The 18,588-nt window shown below is 42.2% G+C and overlaps 1 protein-coding gene across 1 annotated transcript in view; it reads right to left on the minus strand.

Moving 5' to 3' along the window:
* Nucleotides 1-2,576, minus strand: part of UPB1 (beta-ureidopropionase 1) — a 31,224-nt gene extending 28,648 nt beyond the window's left edge. Inside the window, exon 1 of the mRNA XM_016126136.2 lies at nt 2,413-2,576. Within this exon, the coding sequence (XP_015981622.1) occupies nt 2,413-2,516 (104 nt within the window). The 5' untranslated portion in view covers nt 2,517-2,576. The remainder of the gene's footprint in view (nt 1-2,412) is intronic.
* Between the last annotated feature and the right edge of the window lie 16,012 nt (nt 2,577-18,588).

Consider the following 18,588-nt stretch of genomic DNA (forward strand, 5'->3'; position numbering starts at 1 on the left):
GAGCCCCCAGGACTCATCCCAGCTACTCCTGCCTCCCTCCTTGGGTGAACCCTACAGTACTCTACACCCACAGTTTCCAAATGAGCATGTGCCCTGGTGTCTGGGCCTTGGCCTAGAATACCTGAACCCTTCCTGTCTCCAAAAGAACTCCTCCATCTCCTTCAGGTTGCAGCTGAAGCATGGTGCCTCTGGGATGCCTTCTTGACCTGCCCCAACCTCGTACATGTAAATTTTCTAGCTCTCCCTGCATCTTTCGCTCACAACATAGGATAAGCATTAAAAGAAAATCCTCTGAGGGTTGGAACAATGACTTACTCATCCTTGTATCCCCAGTACCTGAGACAGAAATAAACACTCAATAAGTGTTTGTTGAATGAACAAATGCTTCTTGGTTCTGGTTGTCTTAAAATTGAGAGTTGATGTTCTTTGGGGATTTCATCTGTCTGGCAGAGGCAAAGGCCTATTTAGCTCATTCACTTAGCAGACATTTACTAAGCATCATCTTTGTGTTGGACACAACAAGTCACAGGAGAGAAGGTGGTCTTGTGTGGAATGGAAAGGGAGGCCAGGGGAGGGGCTGAGGATTCAGGCTCCACCAGGCTGTCACAGAGGCAGCCATGTCTGAGTCGGGCTATGAGGACCGAACTGGAATTTAAGTGGGAGAAGAGGTTTTAAATGATTAATTTCCTACTTTAGTTTGCAATCCCATTATAGCCAAATCCTACTCTATCACAAGAATTGAACACGTACAAAGGTTTATGCCTTAGAAGTAAAGCCTGGAAGGGCTCAGTGCAGAGTGGAACAGACCAAGAAAAGGAAATAGGAAAAAGAGAGGTCTTCCAGCGTTCTTTATTTCTGAGAATTTACTCAGTTTTTGTGAACCAAGCCCCAGGATGAGGCCTGGCAGTCACTGGTCAATGGGCATTGGTTCCCAATTTACCACCCATTATAATCCCTCCCCACGTCTAAGTGACCCAAATGCTCATGTAAAGCCCTTCTTGCAAGGTAGTCCTTACCCTGTTTTCTAGAATGTGCCCTAGTCAATCCCCTATGTGGGAAACTTATTTCTCTGTCCCTGCTTTGCCTCTCCCTGAAGCTCATGAGCCGTCCAACTTTTTCTCAGGAGAACATACCCACCTACCCCTTCAAACAAACCTTTTCTTATGCCTGGAACTGTAGCTTGAGACACTCTTTGCTTTAAGACACCTTCTTGACACCTTCTTTGGGAGCCTCAACTCTAAAAGACTTCACCCATGATAAGCCTTGATAAGGTTTGGTGGAAAGTGGTATTCCAGCATGAGCACACTAGAGGGGCCTTGAAGGTCATCCAGTCCTGGTACTCCTCTTTGGGTATGATGAGCCCTTTCTAACCAAGTTCAGTACCACTCCCACCCCCAAAGGCAGTTGTAGAACCGCCTTTATTATTACATATAGAACTACCTGTATTATCCACTAGCTGTGAAAACTCCTTTGGATTTGAGGGCTGACCTCCTTGCAGTAACTCCACAGCAGCTGGAAGATGGGAAGCACTGATCCAATCAACACCCTCAAGTTTACAGTGAGTTGATCAGATTCTGCTTCAAGGTCACTGCCAAGGTCAGGAAGCCTGCCAATGGGCAAGGAAGTGGAAGGACATTTAGTTAGGAGTTGAACAGGGTCAGAGTTTGGATTTCATTCTAAGAGCCATGGAAATCCCTTATAGATTTTTAAGCAAAGGAGCAACAGGATATGATTTATAGATTCTGGTTGCTTTGAGGAAAGAAGACTGAAGAGAAACTAGAGTAGAAGGGGAAGTATCTTCCAACTTTGTACACCCGGTCTCAGCAGTACACTACCCTCAGAAAACCCTAGTGGTGTGCAAGACTGGCTGGAAGCTGGAACATATTTGCACCAAGTGTGGTAACTAACTCCTAATGCTCGCCAAATGGTAAAGTTTCCTTGGCCAACCAGATTCAGAAGGCCTCTACCTCCACGGGTCCACCAGAGGCCGGTCACTGCAGGAAGGAGGGGCTGGGGATGGATAATCAGTTGATCTGCTGGGCGCTCTGGCTGGAGGCACTGACTGGGATAGACATCCAGAGTACAGGCTTGGACCTGGGGAGAACGCTGACCACTGAAAGAGGGTTAGAGAGTTAGGTGGCCACAGACAAAGTCTCAAGGAGTAAAAAGCCCATTCTTTCTCTTCTGGTTCCAGGCAACTGGAGAAGTGGCTTGTAAAGGTCAGGCTGCCATTGTGCAACCCCTGACCACCCCAGAGCTTCATATCTAGACTTCCTATGGTCTCTGCTAGCACACTCAGGACTTCATTGACGCCCCCCAAAGAGCCTTTGAGATACTGAAACAGTCACCCCGGTCCCCCCAGACCCACACTCACTGGCCACAACCCTCTGCCCCAGCCTCTGGGCCCCAGACCTGGTCTCCTTGCCATAGAGAATGCGTTTCACCTCCCGCAAGTCTGCGGGCTGCAGGTGCTTCTCCAAGCACTGCTCCAACGACTCCCACTCAGGTCCCGCCATGGCTGGAGTCCGCAAAGGCCGAAGTCCAGGCCCAAACTGCCTACCCTTTATCCGAAAGGGGAGGAGTCAGAGGAGGAGACAGCCAGGCCCGCGCACAAACCCGCCTCTCTCCTCGCGAGCCTCGTGAGGGCACGCCCTCTCCTCGCGCCTCCCCACCGCGCAGCCAATCAGCACCCCAGGGCTTCGCGGGTGAGCCCGCCCCCGCCCTGCCATTGGCGCCTCGTTCGGCACGCGCCGAGACACGCCCCCTCCACGGCAGGGCCGCTGGGAGCCCTCGCGCGTCTGGAGCGCACCGCGGGCCTGGCTTGCGCCTTTCCGTCGCCCTCGGAGGCCATCGTGCCGGTTCCCAGGGCGGTTCTGTTGCCCTCTCGCTCTCGCTAGCCTTTACGTTCCACCTCACACCTGCCCCGAGGTGTCGGAGCGGGACCGGGTACCTGGAGAGGCGGCGAGGGATGCTGCGGCGGCGCGGGTCTGAGGTCCTGGGCCGGCGCGTAGCAGCGCCGCTTCCGCCCTCACGCACCCCGGCGGGGCCTCTCCCCGCCGCGACTTCGGTCTCCGGTCCGCAGAATGGGGTCGGCAAGCCCGCTGGCCCACCGCATGGGACTGCGGAGGAAGATACGGGACGAGTTTCAGTATACCGAGGGATAGGAGGCTGTCCCTCGGTCTTCCAGTGCTCTTTATTTCTGAGAATTTATAACCCGGGGGCAGCGCGCGCCGACCCTGGAGTTCGGCGTTGGAGCCCTGGCCGAGCGGATGTCGCTTGAGCAAAAGGTCAAGTGATGCCATGCGCTTTCGAAGTTAGTACTGCAAAACGTTGGGTCCCCGCACAGCGAGCGGTTCACCCCCTGACTCTCTCAACTCTGCGGTCTGCAGTGGCCGTGTCCTCATGGGCACTTTGCTGGCAGAGGGGCACTTTATAGACTGTTTTGAGATGATAAGGGTGAGAACTCTCTTGCAGTTCCCTCCAATCCAGGTGGTGCTACCGTCTCAGGAACCAAAAAAAGTTCCTCTTTTCAGCCCAGCTGAGAAGACAGCCTAACTCTGCCGGGCATAATGGTGAAGGAACAAGTCCGCCCAAATCCTGGTTTAGCCATTTGCAAACCTTGTGACCCCAGGGAAGTTAAGACACTTGGGCTTCTGCTGCTTTATCTGTAAAACAGGAATAAAATTACCTTTGCAGGGTTGTTGAAAGTAAGATAAACACAGAGAGAGCTAAAAGTAGGTGTTGTAGGGCCGAATACTTTAGATATGTTAAGTGGGCCACTAACTCAACTTTTGGTCATTGTTTTGGTAAATGTTAACTGGTACTTTCCAGTATCTGATGGAGCTGGCTGTTCAAGAATGCAAACTTTGAAGGCTTTTGTACATAAGGTTCTAAGATAAGGACAACACACAAACAAGATCTCTACCTCTTCATGATTTGAGTTAGGGACACACTTGTAACTATGGCAGATTTAAATAATTTGATATGAAAAAGGTACACAATATGCTATGCAGCTCAGAGGAAGGTGTGAGTTCTGGCATAGAAAAGGAAATCATTTAAGGCCTCAGGGAAGAGGACTTATTGTTGACTCAAAATGCCTCAAAGGGAACTTGAACCCCCCTTCTCAGGCCTGCTCTTATCTTCTGTATGGTATTTCCTATTTTTGTTAATGCCTTCACTGCCCACTCATTTGCCAAGGCTTTAGAAGTCATTCCCAGCTCCTTTATGTTCTTTTTTTTCTCCCATACAGTCAAGCATCAAGTTCTGCTAAATGTATCTTTTGAATTTTGTTAAAATCCTCCCTCCCACCTCATGCCTACAATCATGTCATCTTTTGCTTGAATTGTTACCAGTCTTCTAACTTACCTCTGCTATCTACCTGTAGTTGTCTTTTTAAAACTAATACCTTACCAACCTCGGTACCCTCTCATTCAATGTCTCCCTACCTGGAATGACCTTCTATCTTCTGTTTTGTGAACTCCTGCTCATCTTCCAAGATGCAGCTCAAATATCACCTCCAATGGAAAGTCTTCTCCAATTGCTCCAGAAATATTGGACTCCAGTAACCCTCTATTAGAACACTTAGCAAACACTATTGTGTAATTATTTCTGGGCTCTGGGCAGGAACTGAGTCTGATCTACTTTTGTATCTACAGGGCTTTGGACTGTTGAGGGAATTAATTCTGATGGGATCAAGGACATTCATTAAGGCGGTGACATTTGAGCTGGAACTTGAAGCAGTAGAAACTATTATTACTATTTAAATTGCTTAATCCATCTTTCCCTGTTTTTAGGTGACAGGTCGGTCATTCATCCTAGGCAGTTATAAACCAGGGTTTCACAGATATGAAACACTTGAGTAGGATTTAAAAAGCCGTACTAAAATTGTTATATTTGCCCAATTTATTTTTCACCTTCAATAATAAGACCCTTCACTAGATCCTTCTGCAGCAATCATTTTGAAAGACTTTAAGCTCTGTCCTAGTTTCTTTTTGAAATATCCAGCCAAACCCCAAAGATTTTAACTGCATGTAAGCATACTAGAGTAAGGGACTCCTTTTTGTGAAGACCAAGACAAATTCTCTGGCAACAGGGTGTGGTTTATGGACATGTAATCATTTGGTAAGTGTATACAAACATGAACAGGAAGGACGGAATACACCGCAGCCTCAGTATGGTAGTTAACCTCTGGAGAGGGAGGTGCGAGAATGGGCTAGAAGAATAAGAACCATCTGCTGATATATAACATTTTAATTCTTTTTAAAAAAAAAAAAAAGATTCAAAGCATATTGGCATTTTAAAAATCTGGGTGTTTGTTAATATTGCGCTGGCTGGAAAATTACTACTTAGCTATGTCCATGGGAACATAGGCTGTCACCCATAGAAACATAACATTCTAACAATAAGCTTTCTGCTTCTGTACCCCACTTGCACACCCAACCTGTGGGTCGACAGGTAATGAATAGAAGAAAAATAGACCCTTGTGTTTAGACAGGATAAAAAATGGGATTTTGGGCTTAAAAACCCTGTACCTCTACATTTCGGGGCTGCTTAATTTGGGGTCTACATACCCCTGGCAGACCCAGCTGGCTGAATAAAGAGTGTATTTCCTATAACTCACTGAGTTCTGGTGGTCTGTGTGTCTTTCGGAGGCTGGCGGCTACAACAATATGTTTTCTTTATATTTGAAATATTTTATTTAAAAATATTTTATTTAAAAAAAGATCCTTAGACTAGTAGTCAGGAAACTGCAGTTTAGTCTGGATTCTACCATTAGCTCAGTTTTCCTGCTGTAAGAAAGGCAGGGGATGGTAGGGAGCTGGAAAGACAGTCTCTAGAGATTAAGCCTTTTCTAATTCTAGTAAAGTATGAGTCTAATAATCTAATCATATTTAAGTTCTTCTATTTACATGCTTATCTGTGACAAAAGAATTTCATTATAGAGGCTGGTTTTAGAGAAAGAGCTCATTTGTTAAAAATGTATTAGTGTCTATTTTTAGGTGTTACTTTGAAATTCACTAATGCATTAATTTTAATCCTTAGGAAAGGTACTTAAGGTACTGTGGGTTCAGCTCATCAACATTTGAAGGACTAAAATTTTATGATCATCACTGGTGAGCAAGGGTTGTAAGTCCAAGATCCTACCTGTCCTCTTTTCTTCTATGAGCCAGAGGGGCTGCTTGTATCCTCATTTAGCATTTTACAGCACGTGAAAGCTTTTGCCTCTTTTTGTCCTGTTTTATCCTCCCAATAATACTCTGGCCTATGGGGTAAGAGTTCTTGGTATTTGTCAGATTTCCAAGTTAAACACAACACTTAACTGGAAATAAAAATACAGGAGCCAGTATAGTCAAGGGTAGAAAAGATCTGGAGTGACTTTCTAAAGGCCCAATTTCTGGGTTAACTTGTTTTCACATGGTGTTTATTAGCTCAGAAGTCACAGTTCTTGCTTTGCTAGGGTTTATTTTATTGTTATTATTATTATCCTTATAGGAACTTAAGTGTCTCACATGAAAGAGTTTTGAAATAACGTACCCGAGCTGACTGAAAATGGATTTTGTAGCAGAGCAGAGCCAGACCAGCCAAAATGGTGGCATATGAGGTTTCTTTGTCTTCTTTTTAGCAGCTTGAACTTTTTGTCTTTTGTTTTCCTTTGAGGTTTTTTTTTGTTTTTCTATGAGTTTTTTGCTTCTCCCCTCATGACTAGCCCTACTCATCCCTGCAAGGCCTTTACTCCCAGTAAACTTTCGTAATTCATCCTTTTTTTTTTTTTTTTGTAATTCATCTTAATGTTAGCTGAACAACACTAAAATTCACTGAGCGACTCCATTTTAGTAGGGTAGAGGACTGTTAAAGATCCTACAGAAGAAACTTTCTGATGGTAAAAATATCAGATATGAGAAGAGATCTTGAGAGAAATATTTAGATCAGGAGAGCCCACCCTGCAGGTAACATCATTCAATAGCTTCATTTTTTTTCCTGGAATATGGCCTATCTGATGTATCTTATACATTCCTATTGCTACTTATACATTCCTTATAAAGGCTCTCATCATCTCCTAATTACTTCAACCAACTCTTTATCAGTCTTCCTGCCTCCCAACTTCAAATTCCCTCTTGGTTTTGGTTCCCAGGGTGCTCTGTTCTTTAGTGGCACTCAAAAAATGGCATGGCATAAGGCCTCATCTCATGCTATAATTCTTTCCTGTCTTATACTTTGGGCTCCAGCACTGTCAAACTGCTTCCAGTTGCACAAACATTCCACACCATTTAATGCCTCTGTTTTTGCTCAGCTCCTCCTCACCTAGATAAATCTTACTCAAACCATAAGATTCAATTCAAATGTCTCTTCTTCAATAAAGCCTTTCCTAGCTTCTTCAGACCTGCTTAAGTTCCCACATCTGTGTTGCCTTAGTATTGATTCTGTTAAGTTTTCTTAAGGGTAGAGGTATAACATGTCTTTGAATCTACAGTGCTTTGCATGTAACTGGTGCTCAATAAATAATTGTTGAACCAAATCGAACACCATATTAGTATTTATAAGGGTTTATATAATCACTTACCAGGTCGTTTTTACATATATTATCTCAGTAGCTGCTTATTTAGCCTGCTTTTTAAAAAGACCACCCTTGACTGGCAGCTTCATAATCCTCTCCTTTCAGTAAGACTCTCAGCTGTCTTTGCACCGTGGCCATCGAGGACACAGGTAGCTCCAGTCCTTGAGTAGCAGTAGATAGTGGTGGAGGGAGTCTGCTCTCAGGATCTGCTGCATGTAGCACAGCTCTTTACTGGGAAGTCACTGGTTCATTATCATGGTTCACCCCTCTCTGATTAGTCTCCTGGTCCATAATCCTTTGAAGTTTGGTAGGATCCTTGGCCATAATATTCTTGAGTTATAGATAATATATATCAGACCCCATTTTCAGAAATGTCCTAGCTGTAAGTAACAGACAGCTGCCTACTTGTATTTTGAGGAACAGTACAATGTAACAGAAAGAACACTGAATTGGATATATAAATAGGTTCTCTTCCTGGTGTTGCTATTAGGTAATTGCAGCTTTAGAATTACTTGATATCTCTTCCTCATCTCTAAAGTTAAAAGTATTGTACTAATTCTCATAAATTCTATGATTTTATGATTGCTAGTGTTTGACATCTCTTAAGTATTGTAACAACTATTTGTTACATTGAGACCCTTAAAAAGAAATCTGGATGGCAGGGGCAAGTAGAGCACATTTTGTCTAACATCTAGAGGAGAACTCCTTGGATTTTAGTGCCTTAATGCCAGGACTGGGCCTCACTTGTCTCGGAGTGCTACAGGTTCAATGGGAATTGCATACTAGAAATACAAGGACTTGGGGTTCAGCCCTGGTTCTACCCCTTTTCAGCCATGTAACCATAGACAAGTCATGACCTAAGTCTGTTTCTTCATCTATAAATGAGGATAATAATACCCATTCCACTTTCTTTGATTTAAAAGAACCAAAGAAAGTTAAAAATATTTTTTAAAATCTATACAGTGTTATCTCTATAAGATATTATCTTTAATCTAGGAAAATATGTTTACATATAATATTCTCACGGGAAATCATAAATATACCATCCTTAATGTACTGGATACTTGTCTTAGAGGCATTTTTCCGGTGGTAATATTGCTTTACATTGAATCGTTTATATTCTTTCCACCAGTTCTTCTGGTGATAAATAGCATACCTTTGAAAGACAAGTAATTTTGAGGAAGGCTGCAGTCTGAGGCCATGAAATAAGGCAAAGCTGACTAACCTAAGCTGAAATCTAGTTCATGACCCATCTCTAGTTTGTCATCGTTTGGCTAGTAAACTAAAAAAAAAAAACTAACTGGGGATTAAATGATTGAGCAGGTACATAGATGTACATAACCTAAGGGTGAAACAGTGTATAGAAATAATTAGATATTTGTTAATATCATTAGGAATGCAAAATCTTAGGTTGAATTTTTGGGACCCAAATTTCATGAAGTATCAACATGATAAGTAAAGCTTTCTTTCTTTCTCCTTCTCCTCCTAAAACAATTGCAAAAATATGAAATTTATCTATGGGCTGAATATGAAGCATATAGATCATCTTGAATACATCTAGAAAAAAAAAACCAGAAACGATGTTGGTGAGAACATTTAACAACAGCAATAACAAAAAATAGTTGATAGCACTGAGAATATTTATCCAGCAAAACAAAGCATACAAAATCAGGATGGATATTGTTATTCAGATGTCCAAAGGGAACATGTTTAGAGGTTTATATTTGTTCCATATGGCCCCAAGGAGAGGAGCTGGAGTCAGTGGATAGAAATTCAAGGAAGCATATTTCAGTCCCAAACAGTTATTTTCACCGGGCGATTGAAAAGATGAAATAGGTCGCCTCTGCAGGCGGTGAGTTCTCAATCATTCCGGCTGTTCAAGTACTGTCCAAATGACCACTTGGTGGGAGTGTTGTAGAGGAAAGTTAGTCATCAGATGGGTAGTTGAATCAGACAGTTCGTGGTTTGTGTATATGGCTTTAACATAAACCAGGAAAAAAATGAGTTATCAAATCAGAGAACAGACCATGAAACAATACAAGACAGATAGTTCAGTATATCAAAAAATGAAAGTCAAGAAGTGTAATCTTACTGAAGAACAGGCGATAGGAAGATTGTAGTAGTAGTAGTAGTAGTAGTAGTAGTAGTAGTAGTAGTAGTAGTAGTAGTAGTAATGGTGGTGGTGGTGGTGGTGGTGGTATAGCAGTGTAGTAGTAGTATATTTGTTTGGTTTGGTTGGTTTTAAAGGAAACGAGTCACTTTTATTGCTAGTATGTGTAGACTAGACTCTGGTGACAGGAGTTCTGGTCCCAGAATCAGAGGATGAAACAACTCTCTTATGGTCGTAAAGAGTAATTTCAGTTTGGAAGTAGTTGTATCTGGGGCTCAATTAAGACAAAAAAATAATTATGGGGATTGCAAGATTAAGCAGGTACACAGCTGTACACAGCCTAAGGGTGCAACAAGTATACAGAAAGAATTGGATATTTGTTAAGCCAGGCCAAAGAGCCCTGTGATCTGTACTTTACCATCTCCAGCTAGCTGGCATCTGAAAATCCCTTAACACTGAAGCAAAGTAGATTTTGTGCTTTGAGAGGCTATATTGTATGCTAATTATCCATTATGGAAGACTTGCAGTATTGTAATAATGTACCAGGTTCTCGGCCTCACCAATAACCTTACCACTGGCAAGTCTTGTCCTTAGTCCCAGATCTGAGTCTTTACTGAGTCAGATCTCAACCTTGCTGTTAGCTCTGCCCAAATTAATGCCCCAAATCAAATAACTAGTCTGCCACGTTTGGGGAATCAAGCCTTCTTGCACTCCAGTTCAATAATTGAAGCTATGCTTTGTTTCCTTAAACCCAAGTCTCGCTCTGGCCTTCCAGTGCATTGTCCCCTTTTAAACTTAGCACTGCCGAAGACTTGAATCTGGGTTTTGAGTTTCATTCTGGTTGCTTGGCCTTGCTAGTTCTTGCTGGACTCTAACACAGACTACTTCCTGGACCGCCACTGCTAAATCTCGGGGCCCCAGAGGCTTACCTTTGGTATCTGTGAGAGCTCCAGGTACAGGCTTTAATTGTCTAAGGATCAGGTCCCTCTTCATCATCAAGAGCCTTCCTTACAGTCCTAAGTTTCCCCTTGATCAAGGGAATTGGTCTGACCATGCCATCTGCACCTGGATAGCCTACTGATATTGGTCTTTGCCCTGAGCTGTCTACAGAAGGCTGTTTCCCATACTCAGCCTCTGTAGCCACTAGCCAACAAAACCTTCCTGAACCTGGTACCATGTGTCTTGCTGGACTTCCAAGCCATGCTCTGGGCTCCCCACCCCCATCTCCGTTAACTTAATTGGGTACTTTTCCTGTGCAGGCTCCAAAAAGTGAGTTTCAGCAGTCCATGGCGGGCTGCACAGTTTCCCTCAAAGGATCTTATAGCCATTTAATATTCATTCTCTTTATTTGGTTAGTTTTATAAAGATGTGTTGAATGTGCCAGATACTCTGCCAGGCACAGTGGTCAAACATGAATAATAAGTCATATGGTGCTTGCTCTCTTAATCATAATAATAATAGCTTCTATTTCTTGAGCACCTGCTATGGGTCAGGCACCGTGCTAGGCCTATAAGTGGCAGACTTCATAGAGAACAGGAAATGTTCTGTGAAGGGGTAGGAGGAAAATCTGGGTAGTTTGTATTACATCCATTGGGGTATAGACAAAGCACATTGTTAGTGCTTAAACAGTAGCTGTGTTTACAATATTAGGTAATAACCTTACCAAAAGCGCCACGCAGGGTCAGAGGTGGGAAAACAAACATCTGAGCTAGAAGGATGGGTGGAGGACAGAGGAAGATCAATCCAAGAAGGAAAAGCAAGACTGCAAGCAGAAAAAGGTGGTCAGCGCACAGTAGCCAGTCTGTCTGGAACACCAGGGTAGAGAAAGGCTTGCACTGCACTCGGGCGTGGGAAGATATCTAGAGAGTCCTAGAGACAAGTGGGCTAAAGAAAGACTCTAGCCATGAAACTCATTGCTCTATTCACAGAGGAAAATGATTGCGTGATGTTGTAAAAACCGGAAGGATAAGAAAAGCCTGAAAATTATCCAATTAAAGGAAGGAAGATTGCAGACTGCTTAGTCACCTGAAGAGAGAGAGTAGCCCTTACAAAATGAGAGGAGATGATTACATCACTTAAGTGGGCATTGATCAATGTGTTTGGCAGGACAAGTGGAAATGTTTTCCTCTTAAATAATTCAAGCCTGCAGCCTTCCAACCCGGTTTAAGATAGTATAAACGTCTACTATATATAAATGTGTATGGTGTTTCAGTGGTGAATGAGTAGAATTTAAAGGAGGAATAAGAAAATTTACTGTCTGTATTCGACTGAGAGTGCATAAATAAAGCTCCTGACGGTAAATACACAATAGCCTTCAGTTGAACCTGTTATATAAGGAGAAGGAAATCCATTTGCTTGTTGACATGGAGTGTAACATACTTAGACCATATAATAATATTATAATCTGAGAGAGTCAAGCCTGATAAGTTAAAGCCGTTTCTATTTCTAACATTCTGTATTTCTATAAGAAATACTTAACTCAAAATCTATGACAAATTGTCAGGCTAGTTGTTCATATTTTCCTCAGCATTTTCCTGAATTAATCAATACAAAAAGTGTTGGGGGAAACAAATGAAATTATAAGAGTATTAAAATTATGGCCATATGCAATAGGATTACATAGTAAAAATACCATTTAACTAATAAGTGTCCCATCCATTGGAAAGCAGTGTTCTTATTTTATCAGAAGCAGCATGATACAGTAGTAAAATCATAAATTTTTAAAGTTTCAGCTTGCTGTGTATTAGTTTCATAACCCCGAGCAAGTTACTTAACTTTTCTGGACCTTCTTTTACTCCCTAGCATAAGATGATAGTATAGTACTTGCTTGTATGGCTGCTTCAAGGATGAAATGAAAAGCAGGTCTGTGAAATAATTAGCAGTGCGATGCCCCATGCTGGGTAGGGCATCCCTTCCCCACAGTGATATTGCCACTCATCAGAATATTTGGAAAGCCTCTCTCTAAGTCTGTGGCATAACCTCTGGAATCATCTTAGTGTTGGCACTCAAGAAATCTACCGTTTTTTTTCTGAGGGTAGATTTTATTTTTTTAAAAAAAGTTAACTCAGAGCTAAGTTAATGAGTAATCAGGTTGGAGATGTTAACAAAGGGTGATAATAAAGTTTGGATTGTTGATCGACCCTGAAAACAACTCCAACAGAGAAGTTCCAGAATAGCGTTGAGCAAAAAGCAGCATTTTTGGAATCGGTTTTGGGGAGAGAAGTTCATATGTACTTAAACTTCAGCTTTGTTACATTATAATCACACTTCATTTCTGTGGCAAGGGTGATGCAAAACAGAATTGTTAACAGAGACTAGCAGAAGGTTAGGAGAAAATGAAACCATAGAAAATACATAGACCTGTCCTACTAGCACAGAGTTCATTAAAATATTTAAAATTCTTTCTTTAAATACTACTCGAGCCTGGGTGCTAACAATTTTTCAAGTCTCATTTATAAAGCATATTATATTAAGGCCTGTTACATTCCCCCAGAGCAGAGCAGTCCTACTTAGTCTTCGACTCAGTATTCCTGTAAATGAATTTATCTTCCTGTTACTAACATCTTTCTTCCAGTTTCCCAGACTTAAAAATTTATCTGATTCTTTTCCCTTACATTAAACCTATTACTGTCTATGGCCATGCCACCCTGAACAAGCCTCCTCCCGGCTGATCTCAGAAGCTAAGCAGAGTCAGGCCTGGTTAGTACTTGGATGGGAGACCACCTAGGAAGACCAGGTGCTGTTAGGTGTAAAAAAAATAATAAATAATAAGGGAGTGTAAGCTGACAAGGTCCTTGCAATCTGTGAGGTCAACCAAGGGTTGCCTCGCCTAAAAAAAAAAAAAATTAAATTAAAAAAAAACTATTACTATCATTTCTGCTTTAGAAATGCCTCGCACTCTGACCCCTTTTCAATCTTACTGCATCTACCATCATCACCTTCTGGATCTTGCCTGGATCACTATGTTAGCTAGGAAGCTAATTTCTCTGACTTCAGTGTTTTTGTCTTCCAATAGAGCCTTTTTAGGTTAATACTTTTAGATTAATTTTCCTAAAATAACACTCCCATCTTGTGTTTCCTAAAATAAGACTCCCATCTTTGTTATAATATCTAACACAATGATTTATGTGTAATTGTTTAGGAGGCGATCATTTGTGTATCTTTCTGGTTGGATTTTGAGATCTTTGAAAGCAGGAACTCTCTTATTTATCTGTGCTGATGGTGCTTAGTACAGGACCTTGCACGCAATTGTGTGGCTTTGAGCAAGTTATTCGAGGCCACTCTGCCTCAGTTTCCTCATATGTAAAATGCAGTAATAACATCTGTCTCAAAAGATGAGGGCATTAAAAGAGTATATGTGTGTGTATATGAAAAGGTAACTTTTGTATTATTATAGCTTTTGTATGCGGCAGCTTTTATATTATTAGAGTACTCAAAAAAGTTACTGCTTTCTTATTCTAGGCAAATTCCTTTTTTTTTCCTGCCTTTTGAGGGCCTCTCCTCTCTGGCTTACCCTGTCTCTCCTGGTTAGTCTCATTGTTCCCCAGCATAAAAGGCCAGGCTCCTTTTTGTCCAGCAAATACTCTGTTTTACTGTGCTGACCATGCTGGACCATCCCGTGCCTTCCGCTGTGTCCTCACAACCCCCACCCATCCTTTAAGATCGTCAGGAAGCCTCTTCTCCTCCGTGATATCTTCGCCAGCCGTTCCATCTTACGCTCATCTCTCTCTCTTTTCTAAGCTCCTCTGGCATTTAGAGTTTGTAACTCAGTTTAGGTATTTAATAGTTTCTTGTGTTTATTTTGTATCTCCAAGAAGATTATAAATACCTAGAAGACAGAGACCATATTGTATTTCTGTCATGTTCTCCTGGCCTTGTATAGGCATGCCTCGTGGTATTGTGCTTCGCTTTATTATGCTTCACAGATGTTGCTTTTTTTTACAAATTAAAGCCAAGACCCTCCACCAGCATAACGATTATGAGTTGCTTATTGTGATACTCGCTTTACTGCTGTGCTCTGGAACCAAATCTGCAATATCTCCAAGGCATGCCTGTGTTCATTCATTTCATAAGCTTTCTCGATGCTACTCAACGTACTTCAGTAGGCAATGGGATACAGTAATTACTAAGAGGTCCCTCTATTCCGATAGGGAGCTAGAGATATAAATATTTAGGATTTTGTATGGTCGCTGCTATGGAGGCTTTTAGAGCAGATGATTAATATCCTCAGATCTATTAATTCGATAAATCATGGATCTGAGCGGAGGATAGGCAGAGTGAGTGACTGGAAGTGAAGACATCTAGTCTGCAGCATTAGCCGGAACATGACAAAGGCATGAACTAAGGCACTGGAAAACAGGGAGGGTGAATTTAGGAGATACTGTGGAAGTAAAAAATCAAAGGGATTTGCAACTGCTCAAATATAGAACATAGAGTATAAAAGATAGAGACATTCAAGATGATTCAGACCTCTTGCCTAAGCATTGGTTTAATGGTGAGGCTATTTAGGAAATAAGACCCATGAAGGGGGGAAAAAGCAAATTTGGAGATTTAGATGCCCATGGAATCTCCAAAGAGGGATCCTTATGAACAGATGGAAACTCAGGTCTGGTGCCTAAAGATTAGAACTTGGACTAGAGAGAGTGAGAGCTTGGAATCTTAGCAAACAGTGGTGGTTGAATCCATGAGAAATCATCCAGAGATAGGATGCAGAAAGGTGAAAAGGAGAAAGTGCCTGAGACAGAAATATTCGGAGAAGTGAGAGGAGGAACAGAAATGAGCAGTTTGCCCACGACGGTCAGAGTGCTGGGCAGTAGTAATTAACGCTGCAGTGGGGTCAATTCACAAGTGTGTATTGAATTCAGAGTTCAGGAGAGTATTGAAATGGACTAGGCTGGTTCCTAGTGGGAGTGCAACATATAGTGGCTGAAATGGGTTAGATAGGGAAAAAGAAGAGACGACAGTGAAGATTAAGGTTGAATAAGGTTGGAATAACAAGAAGGAGAAAGAATGGTTCATAATTTGTGGGCAAGACAGGGTTTTTTTTTTTTTTTTTTTTTAAAAACAAAGCTCTTTTGAACATTTTTGTGAAAAGGGGGGCAGGAGAACAGGTGAGAGAAGGCGGTGTCTGTGTGTGCTAGGTAATCTTTCGACCCTTTCATTCTAACACATTCTTCCATTCCATTCTTATTATCATCTTGGAGTGGGGTCTTCTATCCATCTGACTTAGCATTGGTTAACTAACTTGACCACAGGGCCGAAGATTTGTTTGACTGCGAAGACCAAACTCTTTTTGACACACGTTCCTATTTCCAAGCTCTTTCCAATCTCTTTATAATTTGTTGGTTTAGATATAAAAGGGTGTGGGAAGGAATGGGGTCAAGGGCACTGCGTAGAGACTACCTGGGGAGCAGTAGGGACACTCCTTCTATGATAGAAAGCAAAATGTGAGAAACGGCCCGTGCAGGGTGAGGTCTGAAGATGGATATGCAGGAGCTCAGGGGACATACTGAGCCTCAGTGGATCATATCCTAAGAGGCAGGGGCAAAGGAGGGTAGTATGAGGAGATGAAAAATGCTAAACAGATGGTTGACAATTAGAAATCATAACTGAAAGGCAGTGTTTACACGCTTTTGTAAAAAATGGGAAAATTGGTTAAAAGAGTTCCAATGTATTTTTAAATCCTATCTGAAACTTTCACTTTCTTGGGATTTAAAAAAAAGAAGGGGAAGGCATAAAGGAGCCAAGTTAAAAGCCCCCTAAAAGGGGTAGGAGGAATGGGGAATCAGTATATTGTAGAAAAATTACATAAATGTATTTTTATGTTTATATAAATTTAAGTTCCATTCCCTAAAGAATAAGGGATAAAGTATAAAAACTCCAGATTCTTCAGATGATGTGGAGAACCCAAAGCCTTCTGATGTGGCAGAGAGAGAGCATTGAACCCTGGAATAAAGAGAACTGCCTCAAATCCTGGCTTTATCACTACACAGTTCCCATCATCTCACTAAGTCTGTTTTCTCAGCTGCAAAATCCGGGGGTTGATCCGTGATATCTAAAGTGCCTTTGAGCTTGGAATATCTGTGCTGGTGTTTGGGGTAGAGTATAACACTGTAGTTAGGAGCACAGAGTCTGGAGTCTGAATGCTCATGTTAAATCTCAGCACATCGCACCCGAGCTGTGTGACTGTGGGCCTCGGTTTCCTCATCCGTAAATGAGGGATACTAATAGTGAATAACCCACGGGGTGGTTACGAAGATTTAACGAAAAAAACTTTTACAAAAAGTACCTGACAACAGTAAGTACTAGATAAATATAAGCTATAGTAATCACAGATTGTAGATGCTGTTATTCTGATACCTTCGGCCACCACCAAGAGCACACAACTCTGCACCTACGTGTAACTGCAATGAACAGAGGTAAATGGAATTAACCAACTGGAGTTTGCCAGGTTCCCCTTTTGGGAAAAGAATGAAAGGAATCTTCAAAGATCTGAGTGGTCAGGACCTCTGGGTCATGATTCAGTCACAGTCGAATGTCAAACTTTCCCACAGTTAAGTGGAAAGTCACTGCAGACTCCCTGAAAACAGTGCCACCCCTCCTTCAGCGCGCTTCTCTGCGAGGACCAGGACGCGCTGCTGATGGGGGCGGTCCGACCACGTGCGTGTCCCAGCGGGCAGAGGGTCGACGCGGGCTGGATACGTATCCCAACCCAAGGACTGTCTGCAGGTGCTTCTGCTGTTCCCACAAGGCGGCAAGACTGAACCTGCGAGAGTTTGTGGTTCACCCAACAACCATGGGGCATCAAGGGAGAAAAGTGGGAAGTCCAGATTGTTTTTCTAGGCAGGAACCATGATGTAGTGATGGTCACGGGTTATTTCAGGATTCAGAATCTCAAGGCTACATCCTCCAAGCCTTTTTTTTTTTTTCTTTTTTGTGGGTGAAGTAGACCTGCTGGATGTCGCTTTGAGAGAGAGCACACATTAGTGATAGCCACTAAGATTTTTAAGTTTTCTCAAATTACCCTAGCAGAAGCTTTATCTGTCGATGTAGCTGGCCACAGTTTAAACAGAAGCAGAAACATTCACACATTTGCTTATAGTTCCAACAACTTTTGAAATCTTCTTATATCACTTTCCTAAAATTGGATTCGAGATGCCTTTTATTGATTGAATGTTCCACACTCTTTCTCTTTTTAGCCTTTCAGAGGAAATGAGTAGCTAGCCCCACACCATTATGTTCAACTAACTGTTGGTGATATGGGCCAAAGAGCTTTTTATTTCTTGTTTCCCTTTTCAAGAGTAGACATGGTGTGGTCCAAAGCCGGTCTGGATTTTCCCCTGCATTAAAGTCTGTTATGTGCTGCAATTCACACAATATACAACACAAGAATCAACTTCAAAACCTAGGCCTCTGTCCAGGTGTGAGCTCCCTTGTAGCTGACCCAGGAGTAGATACTGAATGCCATACACCAGACATTGGTCATCATAACACATTTTCTAATAACATTTTACTGGTCCTAGTACCTCCACTCTGAAAATAGCTGCCCTTGGCCTCACCACTTCTCTGTGTACCCTTTTGTCTTTAGGTAAACCATTGGGGTCTCTATCCTTTGCAGAATAATCTACTCCATGGTACTTGAATTGCCATATGATACACAATGTTTCTGTAGATAAAGAAACTGAGGCCCAGAAAAGATAATAGACTTGCCCAAGGTCATACGAGCACTCATTAACAGAGGTCAAGCCCAGAATGCTAACTTCTCTGAACCCTGATCCATACTGACTCTGTTAAATCAGTAAGCATCTTATTTTAAAGGAGGGGTTAGGATGAGTGGAGGGAGCGAGGCTCTCAATGAAGAGAGAATCAGGCTAAAGGAAGGTTAGAAGCCAAGCAGGGGGAGGGCTCTGTGTAGGCAGAAGTT

This window comes from Rousettus aegyptiacus, unplaced genomic scaffold (genome assembly GCF_014176215.1).
Source record: "Rousettus aegyptiacus isolate mRouAeg1 unplaced genomic scaffold, mRouAeg1.p scaffold_m13_p_5, whole genome shotgun sequence".
NCBI lineage: Eukaryota > Metazoa > Chordata > Mammalia > Chiroptera > Pteropodidae > Rousettus > Rousettus aegyptiacus.